Source organism: Vulpes vulpes, chromosome 14 (assembly GCF_048418805.1).
Source record: "Vulpes vulpes isolate BD-2025 chromosome 14, VulVul3, whole genome shotgun sequence".
Lineage (NCBI taxonomy): Eukaryota > Metazoa > Chordata > Mammalia > Carnivora > Canidae > Vulpes > Vulpes vulpes.
This window is the reverse complement of record NC_132793.1, coordinates 17,038,959-17,053,607: the sequence shown is the minus strand read 5'-3', so window position 1 is coordinate 17,053,607 and position 14,649 is coordinate 17,038,959. Positions and strand designations below refer to the sequence as shown.

At 46.0% G+C, this 14,649-nt stretch overlaps 1 protein-coding gene across 23 annotated transcripts in view; it reads right to left on the bottom strand.

Annotated features, from left to right (window-relative positions):
• Positions 1 to 14,649, bottom strand: part of PTPRT (protein tyrosine phosphatase receptor type T) — a 1,025,198-nt gene that overhangs the window by 643,828 nt on the left and 366,721 nt on the right. For all 23 annotated transcript variants that reach the window (XM_072735832.1, XM_072735811.1, XM_072735820.1 and 20 more), the window contains exon 6: positions 9,267 to 9,441. In XM_072735832.1, coding sequence (XP_072591933.1) covers positions 9,267 to 9,441 — 175 coding nt within the window. The remainder of the gene's footprint in view (positions 1 to 9,266; positions 9,442 to 14,649) is intronic.

Here is a 14,649-nt window from a genome sequence, read left to right as displayed (position 1 = left end):
ATTCTTCCATTTGAACACAGGAGGGTAATGTTCCAAGCGAATGAGGATTTAATGCAATTGCCGTTTGATTTAATTTCCAAATGCGTTATAAGTGTTAACGCAACACATCAGCATGCAGCTGATAAAGTAGTCAAAATAATTCAAGGAAACCAATACTTGTCAGGTTTTATTTATCCACATTTACGCTTTTTTAAAAATAAGCTGGTCTTTGTGCCCATATAGAATACAATATACATAGATTTCTCCCGGCTCGCCTCCCCCCACACACATATGCTCAAGTTAAGTTTTCCACTTTCTTCCCATCTGTCATTTTTCTCTTCCCATGAAAAGCTAGCAGTGACGTTATGCAAAGAGGAGGGCATTGGGGCTAAGACTGGGCAGCTGGCAAATGTGGGGTTGATAAAGATTGATGAAGACAGGCATAAACATACAGGCGGCGCTTTGTTTACACAGGATGAACACATCTGTGACCCTTCCCCCTCCTCAAATCTAGGGGGCTTATTCCTTTTTATAATTAGAGAGTCATGAGTAACATTCGTAATTCACATAGCTAATACAAGATTTGAACCCAAGACCTCTGATCTGCAATCCAGGTGTTCTTGCCAATTACAGCCATGGTAAAATAATAATAATAATAATAATAATAATAATAATAATAATAACAATAATAAATAAAATAAATGCAAACCATTAATCAAAGTTAAGACTGAAGAAAGATGAAACTAAGAACCCTAGCATCAGGATATTTTCCTACCAAACATGAAGGATGCAAAAAAGATGGAGATGGTAGGGTTTCTCTGCATAGCATCTTTCCAGAAAGACAAGGTCAGACATGGGCATGGGGGGAGGAGGTGGGCCAAGACTTGGAGACATGGGCTGAAGGAGGTACACTCAAGTAGGCAGGATTCAGTGGGGAGTGGGGAGGGCTCACCCTGATACAAGCCTTCACCGCCCGGCACTGAAGAAGGCTGGTTTCTTAAACGACCATCAGAATGGCCCCATGGTCGACTGGATGAGTACCATGGCCATGGAAGGTCAACAGAGACCTCAAAATTGCCACAAAGCAGGACAAACAAAGGCCAAACGGGTAATGCAGGGAATGGTACAGCTTACGGCCTCCACAGCCAGAAAGAAAAAGAATAAAGGAAAGGAAAACAAGACTCAAAGGAAAAGATAAAAAGTGGCATCCCTAAAGAGGATGGAACGTGCCCAGAGACAGGAGGGAAACCTAAGGTTCCAACAGTAATGAGAACCTTGGAAAAGGAAGGTGTGAGGAGGAATCTGCAATGCTCCTGCATGCCTGTGAAGGAAGCACTGAGAATGTTGCTGGATATAGCAAATGTTCGAGCCCCTTATATATGCCAGGTATCCTGGATCCAGCAGGAAACAAGACCTACAGAGCTTCTGCCTTCGGAAGATTATGCAGTGCAGAGATGTAAATGACAATGGCAGACAGTGATAAGAGCTGGGAAGAAAACCACAAACCAGAACAATGGTACAGTGTTACAGGAGGGAGGAAGGGGTGCTCTTTTAGATAAGGTACTCAGGGGAGGCTCTCTGAGAAGCTGATGTCTGAGCAGAGACCAGAATGAAGAGAACAAATTAGCCATGTAATTATTTGGAAGAAAAGCATTTTAGGCCAAGAGACAACAGCAAGTGCAAAGGTCCTGAGCTCAGAACTACCATGGTGTGGTTCAAGGAAGAGGAATGGGCCAGTGTGGCTAAAGAAGAGGATGAAAGGACAAATACAGGAGGTGGGGGGTCAGGAAACAAAGAGAGGAGCCAGATCTAGAAACCATGTTAAGAAGTTCAGATTGTATTTCAAGATAGGACTAGTGGAGGATTTTGAGCAAGGAAATGCCAGGAATTAAACTCATTTTCCAACTATCACTCAGGCTGCCACATAAAGAATAGATGTCAGTGGCACAGGAGCAGGAGAGGTAAAGAGCTGGTACAGTCATCTAACCGAAAGAAGGGAAGGTTTAGTCCTGTGCAACAACTGGCAAACTGGCCTGGCAGCCAAATCCAGACCCCTGTCTGCTTCTGTAAGTAAAGTTTTACTGGCACACAGCCACACCCATTATTTACACATTTTCTATGCCTTTTGCTACAACAGCAGAGTTTAATAGTTGCAACAGAGCCTGTATGGCCCGTGAAGCTGAACACATTGACTACCATGCCCTGTACAGGCAAGGTTTGCCAACCCCTGGTCTGGGGTGTTGGTCTGGGTCCAACAGAGATGGTGGAGGGTTCTAGGCAGACTAAGAGAGCTTACAGGGCAGAGGCCAGACTCCAGCCCAGTCTCTTCAACCCCAAGCCCACTCTCTGACTGCTGAGCAATAGAGCATTCCCCCACCCTCCCGGCCAGCCCCTCCTGGCCTCTGAGGGATGGAGGCTCCAAGTCCGATTCTGACAGCAGCCTTTGAAGAGCTCCTGTGACAGCCCAAGCTAAACACTCAGAGTGGGTACTGGCTTTGCCTCTTCTCCTAGCATACAGCTGCCCTTCATGGCCACCGTCACTAATGAGACACAGGCCACCAGCCTTGGTGATATCGGAAGCCTGCAGATGCCACAAGGTCCATGTGGATCCATATGCTGTTGGATCCCACACTTCCCTATCTCAAGTCTTATTTTTTTTCAGTAAGTAGGGGCCAACTTCCAACTGTCATATATGAATCTCAATGGCTGGGCTTTCTCCAAAGCCCCAGGAGGACCCCTCTGTCCTATGCAACAAGCCTGAAGTACCAGGATATGAACACCCCATGGGCAGCCCTCCATCATGCACTGGTGCAGACTGGGGTACAAATATCCCAACTCTCTCACACCTTAGGAATCTACACTGAATCCTTGGCTTCCCCAGTAGGAATGAGCTCCAGATGTCCACAATGCTCATTTGCTTGAAAATGCCCTTTTTCAAACGGTCCTTTCTCCTGGCTTCATCTCCCAACATCCCAAATAAACCTCTTGCACTCAAATCCCTGCCAAGTCTGCTTCTAGGGGTCCCTGCCCTGTTTGCTCCGATCTTCACTCCTCTTCCAATCATAGGCTGTGCCTTTTACCACAGCCACCTGCCTGCCAATGGTTTCCCGCTGGTCACCGTCAGGACCAGCGAAGAGAAGAAGAGATGGATGCAGAGGTCCAGCCTCGAAAGTGTGCACTACGGTCTATGGACCATAGATGGGGGTTTCATCAGCGCCCCCTCATTCCCACAGAATAAAACTCCAACTCTGCTCTAGTGCAAAGACTCAGAATATATCCCCTGACATACATTTGCCACCTCAAACATGTCACCCATTTATGTCTGAAAACTGCCCCAGACTGGCCCTGCTCAAGAGCCTGCCAGGCTGAGGAGTCCACTCAGATGAGAGCACTTAGAAAAACTTTCTAGGACTTTCTCAAATGGCATCAATTGTTTCACCCTCTATTTCCTCAGTTCCCATCGATTACAGGGCTACTATACTGAATCTTATAAGAAATAAACAGAAGGAAGAGCATAGCCTGAGACACCAGCTGGCCTGGCTTTAAATCTTGGCTCCATCACACATCAGATGTGTGATGTTGGGAAGGTTACATAACCTCTCTGAGCATCTGTGCCCTCATCTGTAAAAGGGGCATGCTAACAGCCCCTATAGAATACGTTATCAACAGGGTTAGTAAGAGGTTAGTAAAATGACTGTGCACTATAGGTTTGCATGGTTCTTCACACTATCTGACCCATAGCTGGGACTCAATAAACCATGAAACAAACGAACGTAAGAACAAGTCTGCTACTCCAACCATGCAATCTCTAAGCCAGAAGCTGTGAACTCAAATGCCTATAGAAACCAGACTAGTAATGTCAGCAAAATGGGCTGAGTGGCCATGGGTCAACCGTGTCCCAGAATGGAGCAGCCACACTTGTCCACTGCTGCCACGGCAGGCTCAACGAAGCCCCATCTGATGCAATTTTAGGAGGCCTTTAAATACTGGAATAAGATGTATGTATGAATGAATGAATAAATAAATGCAACATAATAAAGCATTTCTGCAATGACCTCAATCTGATTTCAGAGACAGACCTTCAGATGGCTGAACTTAAATTTCTATCTATTGTCCTTTTAAGCAGGACAAAGAAAAATGGCCAGTGTACTTAGGCAGTACCCCTTAATAGTAAAATATGATTACTCATAGATGCAACTGTGTGGGTATCCACTTTGTACTAGGATCTATACATGTGCTGTCTCCCTCTCATAATGGATACAATTAGATACACTCACCCCCCCATTGAACAGATGAGGAAACTGAGGCCCAGAGGGAACACTTTACCTAAAGTCACCCAGACATCTGGGGCCAGGACTGAGATTGAAACTCAGGTGTGATTATATCCAAAAATCCCTACTCTCAGTCCTCCCAAGCTGCCCTGGTAGGTCACATCCAGGGTATTGAATTCAGAACACATGACTCACAGTGCCAGTATTAGATTTCTTCTGGGCACGAATCCACATATTGATAAGAGGGTTCTGAGCCCATGGTAGTTGTTATTTGGAGTTGGAAGATGGATTTAAAAATCAAGACCAACAACAAATTTTTATGCAAATTTTCATCAGGACCCATCTGCCTCACTTAGGTTGAAGGCACCTATGTCCTTGGGATAAGCAAAAACATCTTGAAATCAAAGATAGTAGGAAACCCAGCAATGGGGAGAGAATGAGTGCATTTGTAAGCACTGGTCCGGAACAGGCAAGTTGAGGGCCTGGATTGTCAACAGAACGAAATCTCAATTACAGAGTAATCTAACGTATACCTAGGTACATTATCACAACTCAATAAACAGCTCTTCAGAATTAAGTAATTCCAATTTGCTTTCATTTTGATCTGTGTCACCCCGAGAATTTGATATTACCTACGCTCAAATTACATGGCATCTTCTAAAGCACTGATGCTCACAATCCCAGGATAATGCAAGAACCACTGGCCAGCCAGCCATAAACACACCAATTGAGAGACAGACATCGCTTGGCATGGTGCAAGCACCTGCTATAGATACTGTCAGAGCGGCCCCCCATCTAGCTCCTGGCACCCTTGGGCACAGAGCAACCTTGTGACCTCCCAAACCCAGTACAGCCCAAGTTCTGAATGAATGATGCCATGTAGTCAGGTGGCTAAGCCCCAGAAGGACTGGCTAACTCATCCTTTGCCCCCAGATTCCCTGGCTCACCAATAGGCAGATACAGGAGGGGACCCAGGGACTCTGACCTAGCATGGACACCAGGACCCAAATTTCCCAAGTCCCCATGTCAGCACCCACTTTCGTATTTCCTCTGCCCCCTTCCCTATGGTTGGCACAGGACTGTATGAGGAGAAACCACCAGTGCCCCTCTGCAGAGGAGTCCCACTCAGCCAGTCCTTAACCATCTCTTACCTCTTTACCTGGGAAATCCCAACCTCGTTAGCAAGTTATTTAACAAATACGTCCAGGGCAAGCAGCCGAGCACCATTCTAAGAACATTTTTTTTTTCATTCTAAGAACTTCTGCACACAGTCTCATTTAATCCTCTGGACACACACCAGTCTTTGGTAGTTAATCCTATATTCCCATTCCCTGATGAGCCAGCTGATGCTGGGAGAGGCTGATGTTCAAAGTCAACAGAGCTGGGATGAGATGGGGCTGGGATTTAAACTCATGCATCAGGGCTCTAGACTTCTTTCCTGTCTCTGAATTGGAGAGAAGTAAAGAAAACTTGGGGAAAAAACTGCCCAAGGCTGGTTTTCCTTCTGTGACATGCCCAAGCCAGCTGCCTGCCCCTCAGCCCACACCACCTGTGTGATGTGGAAACCAGGAACTAGAAATTCAATTAGGACAGCAGCTCCATCCCCTGGAAGAAGACCTAGCCCTTGAGAACACTTTTGTTTAGTTTCCTCAAATTGTCTCCATTCCCTAAAAGAAGCAAGATTTATGCATATTCCTTGTTGAGTTTTTTTGTTTTTTTCACAATTGCAAATATTTCAATCCTAAAGTATCTAACCATCCTGCTCAGTCATGGAAAGGGGCGCTGGGAGGCCAGTGAGTCATTCTTCAGAAGACACTTGCCCCCAAATGTTCTGGTTTGCTGCCCTCACATGGGTTCTTGGCCAGACATCCAGGGTGACAGGCTTCCTCTGACTGCTGCTGCCCTGGGGTCCTCTGCCTTTCATTTTCTTACTTGGCTTGGTTACCATTAGCTATGTAGGGATGTGTGTGTGTGTGTGTGTGTGTGTGTGTGTGTGTGTAAAGGGTTAAATTCATTTCTCCGGGAACCTGAATGATAGTAAGTACTCCATTCCAGAGAGGCAGGAAGCAATGGTGGGGGAAGCATGAGTTAAAAAGGCAAGTTAGCCATAGGTCCAGGCACCTGCCATGGGCTCTGCATACAATTTAGACCCTTTCTACTCTGTTTATACCATCATGATACTGGGTGTCAACAAAGCTACAACCCTCAGGCCCTTTGGGTATGGCTCAAATAGCAGGAACTAGCCCCAGGCTGGACACCAGCTCTAACCCCTTACAATTGTTTCTCAACCTGGCTGTGGTTGCCCTCCTCGCTGTAAAATAAATTAAAATAAAACCAAGGTGTAGTGCCACAATTAGAGGACTAAATGAGACCACATGTGTGAAGGGACTTCTATCTTCAAAGGGCCCAGCTTCTAGCTTGTCACCAACTAAAGGCAAAAGGAAAAAAAAAAATGGTTGCCAAAAAAAGTGATATCCCACAAAGGTTTCCTCCAGGTGAAATAAAAGGGGACCAGGTTAGAGGAAGCACACACTATGAAGGAGGCCACCCCGCACATCACCCAGCACACAACAGCCAGGGCTGCAGATGAAGGCTCTGGAAGCAGCAGTGGCTCCTGAGTCATAGTGACAAACGTGGCCAGTGTGATGGTCCCTCAGTCCGAACTCCAGCCCAGGATGCACAGCCCACAAAGGATAAACCACTGTCCCAATAAACCCTGGCCACCCCTCTAAACAAAGGCAACAATGCTTCACCGTGGAAATCCCAACCTCTGTCCCAAAGGCCTCTGGACTTGGCATCCAGCACCTCCTCCTCCACAATGAGTGACGTAAAGGAAGAATAAGCTAAGTGCCTTCTGGTTCCATTTGTCTGTGTGAAAAGATCAGAGCGCTCCACTAGCTGCCACAGTCACTCTTCCCATTATCTGCTCACCAGGCTTGTGCCGGGCACCTGCAAGGTGTGGGCAGGGCTGGGGAGAGCACAGGCGGACACAGTCCACCCTCTGGTGGGCTCCTACTCCAGGGTGCGAGGCCGCCACGCAAGAGGTGTGATGAAGTTCCAGGGGAGGGGGGAAAGCCCAGGAAATCACAAATTCAGTGAGTGCCTCAAAGGCCTATAAAAAGCCACTGCGTCACAGAAATCAATCTTATGGCATCAAAAGAGCAAATATATGAGCCTAATACAATTGAAATGATGGTTTCTTTTATATATTAATGGCACTCAGTGTAAACGATTTTAAGATGTTTTTCTTCCCCCTCTTGGTTGTTTTGTTCATGACTGCCTAATTTGTTGATCTTCAGCTTAAGTGTTCATGGCATTATGGAGATGAAATGAGTTCCTGCTGAGGCCAATAATTCATTCACTCATCCATCATTCAACAAGTATTTTAAGGTTGAGCCTTATGATATGACCAAATGCGTGGGTCAAAACAGCCGAATGCAGGCGGTTTTGTGTTCGGGCACACGGGACTTGTGCCAAGCCCTTGACTGAGCCCGGGGGCACTTGTGAACCAGGAACCAAACAAAAAAAAAAATGCCCCTATTCTCAAAGAGCTCATATTCTAAAGGACAAGATGGAAAATTACCAAGCACAGGAATAAAGGAAAAATATAATTTTGAAGCATGATAAGTACTATGTAGAACAAGGGACAAGGTGACCTGAAAGCACCCAGTAGCACGGGGCCTTGGGACATCATCTGGGAGAAGGCCTGACAGCATTCAAGCTCAGATCTGATTGATGACAAAGGTAGGGCATGTAGATATCCATCTAGAGTCAGGACAGCCCAGGAGAAAGAATCTCAGACTAGAGCTCCCTGTCTAGGTGCAGGCAGGACTACCAGTTACATGCTAACTAGGAGCTAGAGGTCAAGACCTTGATATCAACCTGTGCTTTGACCAAGGAAACCAACCCAGGAGACCTCTGGGGGGCAGCGGGGGCGGGGGGGTCAATCCATATTTTCACCTTCATATGCACAGAGTATCATTCTACAGCTAGCATAAGATGAATAGCTTCATTATTTCATTCACTAAATTATGCTATATTAAAATTTTAATCGGTGAACATAACACTGGAAAATGAGTACATCCATACGCTGCAATTTTCCAGTATGAACTGTCAAACCTTTTTTTTTTTTTTTTGCAAAAGCAATATTGCTACACTAAGAAAAATCCATAAAGATGCTCCTATTCTTTGGCCTACCAACTCTACCCCTAGGGAATTTATCCCAGGAAATAACCTGGTTCAATAGAATAAAAATGTTCTCGTTGGAAGAACTCCATTGAGGTGTTAATTGATGCACAGAGGAAAAATAAAACAAAAACGAAAACACCTGGAATTACCTAAATGACTACAAATAGAGAGATTTTAAGAAATGGGGTGATTCACTTGATGAAACAGTATACAACCATTAAGCATTACAACAAAGATTATATAGACTTTCAAAAATAAATGGGATATCCAGCCCCTTGGAAGGAGCAGAAAAGGAAGCAATGTGCATATTTTAATGTAAAGCATGTTGACAATACCTCAAGGTGAACAGGAACAAGAAAATTGGAAAGAATTGAATCAAGGCCAGCAGGGTGGGGGCATTATTTATTTCGAAAGTCCTTCCAAAATATTGTCATTAAATTGAGTTTTCAATAAAAAAAAAAAAAAATCCCTCAGAAACAATTGTACTCCCCGGACACGGCAGTAGAACAGTACCAAAACACAAGGACGTTGGTTCATTCTGACTTCAAATGCAAAATAAGCCAAATCTGTAGATGCCTTCTGTGTTGTGTACCCCTTAGGTTGGCACCGGTGGACCCTTTAATAAGACTCACCTCATAATAACAAAGCCACATTGCATGATTTTACAGTAATTTCACCTCTTTCTCTGCAGTGGGGGAATGGGGGACTGGAAGGGGTGTGTCTTTCAACTGACTGGAAGGAGGAATGGCAGATGAGAAGAGGCACCTGGATTCCTCCCACCCTCTGAGGATGGGGCCAGGGCAGCCCAGGGAACTCAGCCCCACTCACCTTTCACAATAAGCTCAGCATAGTTGGACACACCGGAGCCGCCATCGGAACGGATCACACAGCGGTACTTGCTCACGCTCCGCTGGGCCGTGTCAGCCACACTGACCGTGGCTGAGAAGCGTCTGTGGTTGACCACGCGGGTGACCATAAGGGCCGTGTCCCGGCCGTTCCATTGCTGCAGGACAGAGGGAGGGAAGGGGAGGAGAAATATCATCATCATATAGCCCCTAGGGGATCCCTGGTTCAGAAGGGGCCATGTTTTCCCCACACCCCTGGGGCCAGGGCTTTCCACAAGAAGGAGTATCCAAGGCTGGCTTTTGCAAGCAATCTGCCTCAAGTACAAACTTTGCTAGCAAGCTGATTCAGGAGGGCAGTGCCTGATGATCAAAAGAGAGGGCACAGGCCTCCTCCCAACACATTGCTTCCTTGCTTGGCCTGAGCTTAAGGCTGGCATTTGGCCCTAAGCCTTCCTCCCGCCTTCCTTCATCTCTGAAGCAGAACCCACAAGGTTCCTCCAAAGACAGAAAACATAACCCATGAAATAACAACAAACAGCCTGGCCCCCAGGCCCGTGGCTGGTGTCCTGGTACCACAGCCATAGGCCCTGAGGGCACCTCACAGTTACCAATCTGTTCCCAGGTATGGTGTGGATGGGGGCTTTCCAGCACCTCTCCTCCTTGGCATTTGCTCTTTCCTCCACCTAGAACCTCTTATCTGCCTGGGCACATTCCCTCACTCTTAAAAACTCATACTCAGCATATCGCCATATCCGTTAAGTTCCCCTGGACTGTCATGCCACCTTCTAGAAGCTATTCAATCTCTGGTGGGTTTGTGTTTGTGTTTTGCCTACACGTTTCCCACCATAGACTAGACCCTGAGCTCCCCAAGGTGACTTAGCCCCTTTTCATCTCCAGCCCTGTGCCCAACCTCTCGAGTTGGTAAACATTTCTACAATCGAGGTGAATGCACAGGCATTTTTGTCTGTACTGTGCTGAATCTCAGGTACGATATTCTGAGTTTGAATGAGTCTCTTCTACAGCAGCAAGTTATAACAACTAATAAGCACATGTCTGAGGATGCAGCCTGAGTAACTTTTAAACTTCCATGAGCCAGACCCTGAATCTCCTTTTTAATCCTCCCAGCCTTGTTTGAGGTATCACTGCAGCTCTTCTTAGCAGAATCCAAATGTCAGCATGGCTGTGTAAATATACAGAGCAAGGAAGTCCCTCATCCAGCTTTTCTGACTTCGAGGCAAGTATCTTTTCCCTGAGACCCTATCCTCACTGCTTTTATTTCTTTACCAAAGTAAAACTGAGTGCTTTGTCTCATTGGAAACCTCAGGATTTAGGAGCTTCCTCACACCTGGAAATTTCCATGATGTAATCCTCATTGCTTCTTGTCCCAAGCAAACCCTTCGAGCACACATGTGATCTGCTTCCATCCATCCACACTCCCATCAGTGATGTGTCAGGACTGCAACAGGAGAGGGGGTGGAGCTACCGTGCTTAGCTGTCCCAAGCAGGTGAGATGGAACAGCAGGGGAGGGCAGGGGGCAAAAAGCCAAGAGACACAGAGAAACCAAGGCCTCTGCGTGACTTGTTCCAGGAAGATTGGTGGAAAGGGAGGTTGGAGGGGATGGTTTTCTTCATTTTACTTTTTAGTATTTTCTAGACTTTCTGCCTCAAACATTGCTTTTATATTTGAAAAGAATAAAGTAAATAGTATTTTTGAAAAACATGCAGCATTGAGGGGCAGCCATAATCCTCTCCCATTTCAGAAACTCAGCAATAGGACCGGACAAGAATAATGCAAGGGAACTGAAGGGAGAAAATCATTAGGGCTGAAAGTGCCCACCACCTGCCTCACGCCCAGATACATTTTTGCAAGAGATGGTACCACTTGCTCAAACTCTGATCTGATCTGGGGAAAAGTTGGCTGGACGCACAGAAAGGCCTCAGAAGACATGAGTGCACCAAAAACAGCTCATTTTTCTCCTCCTCTCTGGGCAGGGCTCCTTCATTCCTGGAAAGAGACTGATGAGGTTCTGGCTGAGTATTTTCTACCCTGATTTACTTAGAACCTCAGACATTTTGATCTAAGTTAACAGCGACTAAATATCACTATGGGCTAAGTGTTCTACATTCCTCCTTCATTAATTCCTTACAAAAATCTGTAAGGAGTGGGGGCACACTCATTACCTCCATTGTGCACAGGAAAAAGCTGAAGCTCAGAGGAGTGAGCTGCTTGTCCAGGCCTGCACAGCTTGCAAGTGGCAAAGCTGGGATTTGTATGCAGGGCATCTGGTGTCCGGGTTTGGCCTAAAGATACTAAGTGTTGCTCTAATGTGGGGTAACTACTCCCTGCCCCTCACCTCCTCCAGCACACTTATTCCCAAATATGGAAGAGGGTAGTTAATGAGTGTGGCCAAGATCTACCTATGTGCCACCAATTTCTTAGCTGGGGACCAAAAAAAAAAAAAAGAAAGAAAAAAAAAGCAAAGACAGGGATGGAGGAAGGGATATTGTGTAGGGGGAAATAAGCAAAGATGTAGACTTTTCCTCAGATCTTCCAATGCTTTGAACAGTCAAGAAATTTGGGAGATGGAAGACACCAAGAACAATGCCAGCACGTGAACTCTACAGACCATTAGCCAAGAGGCAAGTGGACAAGAAACGTGCTAAGAAAGAAAATAAACCTCAAAAGAATTATGGGAAACAAACAAAGCCACTTACAGATTGCAAAACGGAACAAGAAGTGAACAGCAGAATCAACACCGCAGAAAAGCGCTGACCCGGGGGAACAGTCTTAAGAAAATAATCCAGATCACCAAAAAAGCACAGATGAAAGCACAGAAGGGAGGCAAATCGATGAAGAAAACAGCGATCAGACGACGACGTACTAGGTAAGAAACCGGTACTCCTGAGGATGGGAGCTCAGGGAATGAACAAGAATCCTATCCCAAGACACATCAGCTCACATGCCTGCATTAAAACGAGACTGAAATCTTCAGATGGAAATGGCCTCCCATCCTCGTGACAAAATTTACGAAAACCACAATAACTGAGGTATGCGTTTTATTTCACAAAAATATTCGATGTAAAGGATTGGGAAGTATATAAAAATCCAGACAGGAAAAAAAATACTGTGCTGGTAAATAAGTAAACAAACCAATGTGGCATAAAACGTCTTGTGTGTAACTGCTCCCAAAGCCCCAGAAACCTCTCCCTCCTGGATCTGGCTGGTGCCCCAGTGGTCATAGATGAGCTCCCAGGAGGCTAGATACTTGGGAGAGGCTGGGATGGGAGTTAGGGAAAAGATGGGACAAGGAAATGGTAATAAAAGAAATGCATGCAAACACCCAATATGTGCAGCCTCCAGCCCTGGTTCAAGTCTCTGAGCTTTGGTTTCCTTACATCTATCATGGATAGCATAGTGGTGCCTGCTTATGAAGTTCTCATGATACAGAAATGACAATGTGTAGGGAATACTCAGCACATGACAGCATATTCTGGTGTGAGCTGAGCTCTCCAAACTAACCACGAAATCAACCATGAAAAGTGGGTAAGGATAATAGCCTCCCACAATGTCCGTATGCTAAATCCCTGGAACCTGGGAACATGTCACCTTCCATGGCGAAAGGGACTTTAAAGATGTTAGCTTCGGGATCTGGAGGTGTGGCGACGATCCTGGATCACACAGGTGGGCACAATGTAATCACAACGCACCTTGTATAAGAAACCGGGAGGAGAGTCAGAGTCATAGACCGGACATGCGGTCACAGAAGCAGAGGTCAAAGTAAACTAATGGCTTGAAGGTGGAAGGAGAGGCCAGAACCAAAGAATGCAGACAGCTTCCAGAAGCTGTAAAAGGTAAGACAGTGAATTCTCCACTACACCCTCTAGAAGGAACACAGCCTGGCCAACACCTGGATCTAGCCCTGTCAGACTCCTTTCTGACCTCTGATCTCCACCACCACAAGGTACTAAGTTTGTGTGGGTTTATTATTATTATTATAATTATTATTTTTAAGTTTGTGTTGTTTTAAGCCACTGTGTCTCTCTAATTTGTTGCATCGGCAATAAGAAACCAACACAAACAGCAAAGAGCTGATTACGTGCAAAGCATTCATTTTTTATATTTAGCTTAAATTTTATTTTGATGTGACCTCCAGCATTACTTTCTTAATGATGTCACATTCCAGCAGGACCAGAGAGGAGAAAGTGCATCCCCCTGAACAATTCAAATTTTTCCCTTTAGTTTCTGAACCACCAGGCTTTCTCCCATTGAAGGAAAGGAAATTGCAGGTTGTCTTATAAAATCTCTGGAAAATAGGCCTTTTAATAATCACACTTGTCATATTGGGAGCAGGCAACAGCAGGACAGGAATGGGCAGCAGAGCCCAGAGCCATGATAGGAAATGGAACTGTGATGGACCACCGGCAAGGACAAATGAAGGTGAAATTCAGGGAGGTGAGCCCAGACGGAAGGGCAAGTAGGGGCTGAAAGTCAAAGCAAATGAGCAGCAAGCCAGGAACTGAGATCAGGAGGGATTCTAGAAGACCAGGCATGGTGACAGGCTCAGAGATCAGAACACCATGACAACATGGAGAAGGGATTTAAGCAGAAGGCATGTGTCGGCAGCACAGGTTCCCACCGTGGTCTCGGCCCCAGACACAGGCAGAAAAGAACATGCAAGGCGAGAAAATAAGGGGAGGTTTCATCAAGCAGGAATAGACTCAAGAAATCCAGGCTCACAGGCAACTGAGCAGGTTTGAAGGGGTACAGGGAGGGGTGGAGCAGGCAGGGAGCCAAGAGCCTGAAACGGACCTCAACCCAGAGACGAGGTGCAAGAGGAAATCCTCCCAACCAAGATGCCAGGTACCACACAAATGCACAGGGATGCAAATGGCTAGGCTGCTAGGAAAGGGGAGCGGGACAGCAAAGAGAAGCCAAAGTCCTGAGACAAGCCACGGATGATGCATATGGAAGCCTGGGGAAGAATCTGTCAGAACCCCCATGTCGCCACTCCTGCATGCTGAAAATTCTCCTTTGGTGCCTCTGAAATTTTCCACATGTAAGTATATCCTCCTTCTGAAATTTCAACTATACCTCCTTTCTTCTCTCAGATTTGCATCTATTATTCTAAAATGGAATCATCTTCTGGCCCCTGTGTCTGTGGCAAATTGGATAAATTTCCCAGTGGGCTCTGATAGAACTGGGGTTCCCAGAAGCAGAGTCTGAGACATGGTGACCTACTGAGTGCCCTCAAGAGAAAGAGAGTGAAAGACGATGAGGGAAGGAGCCGAGGAAGGATGTGGTCAAAACCTGGTCCAGCTTCAGCCTGATTCCACCTCGGGAGCCCAAAGTATACCAGAGTGGATCC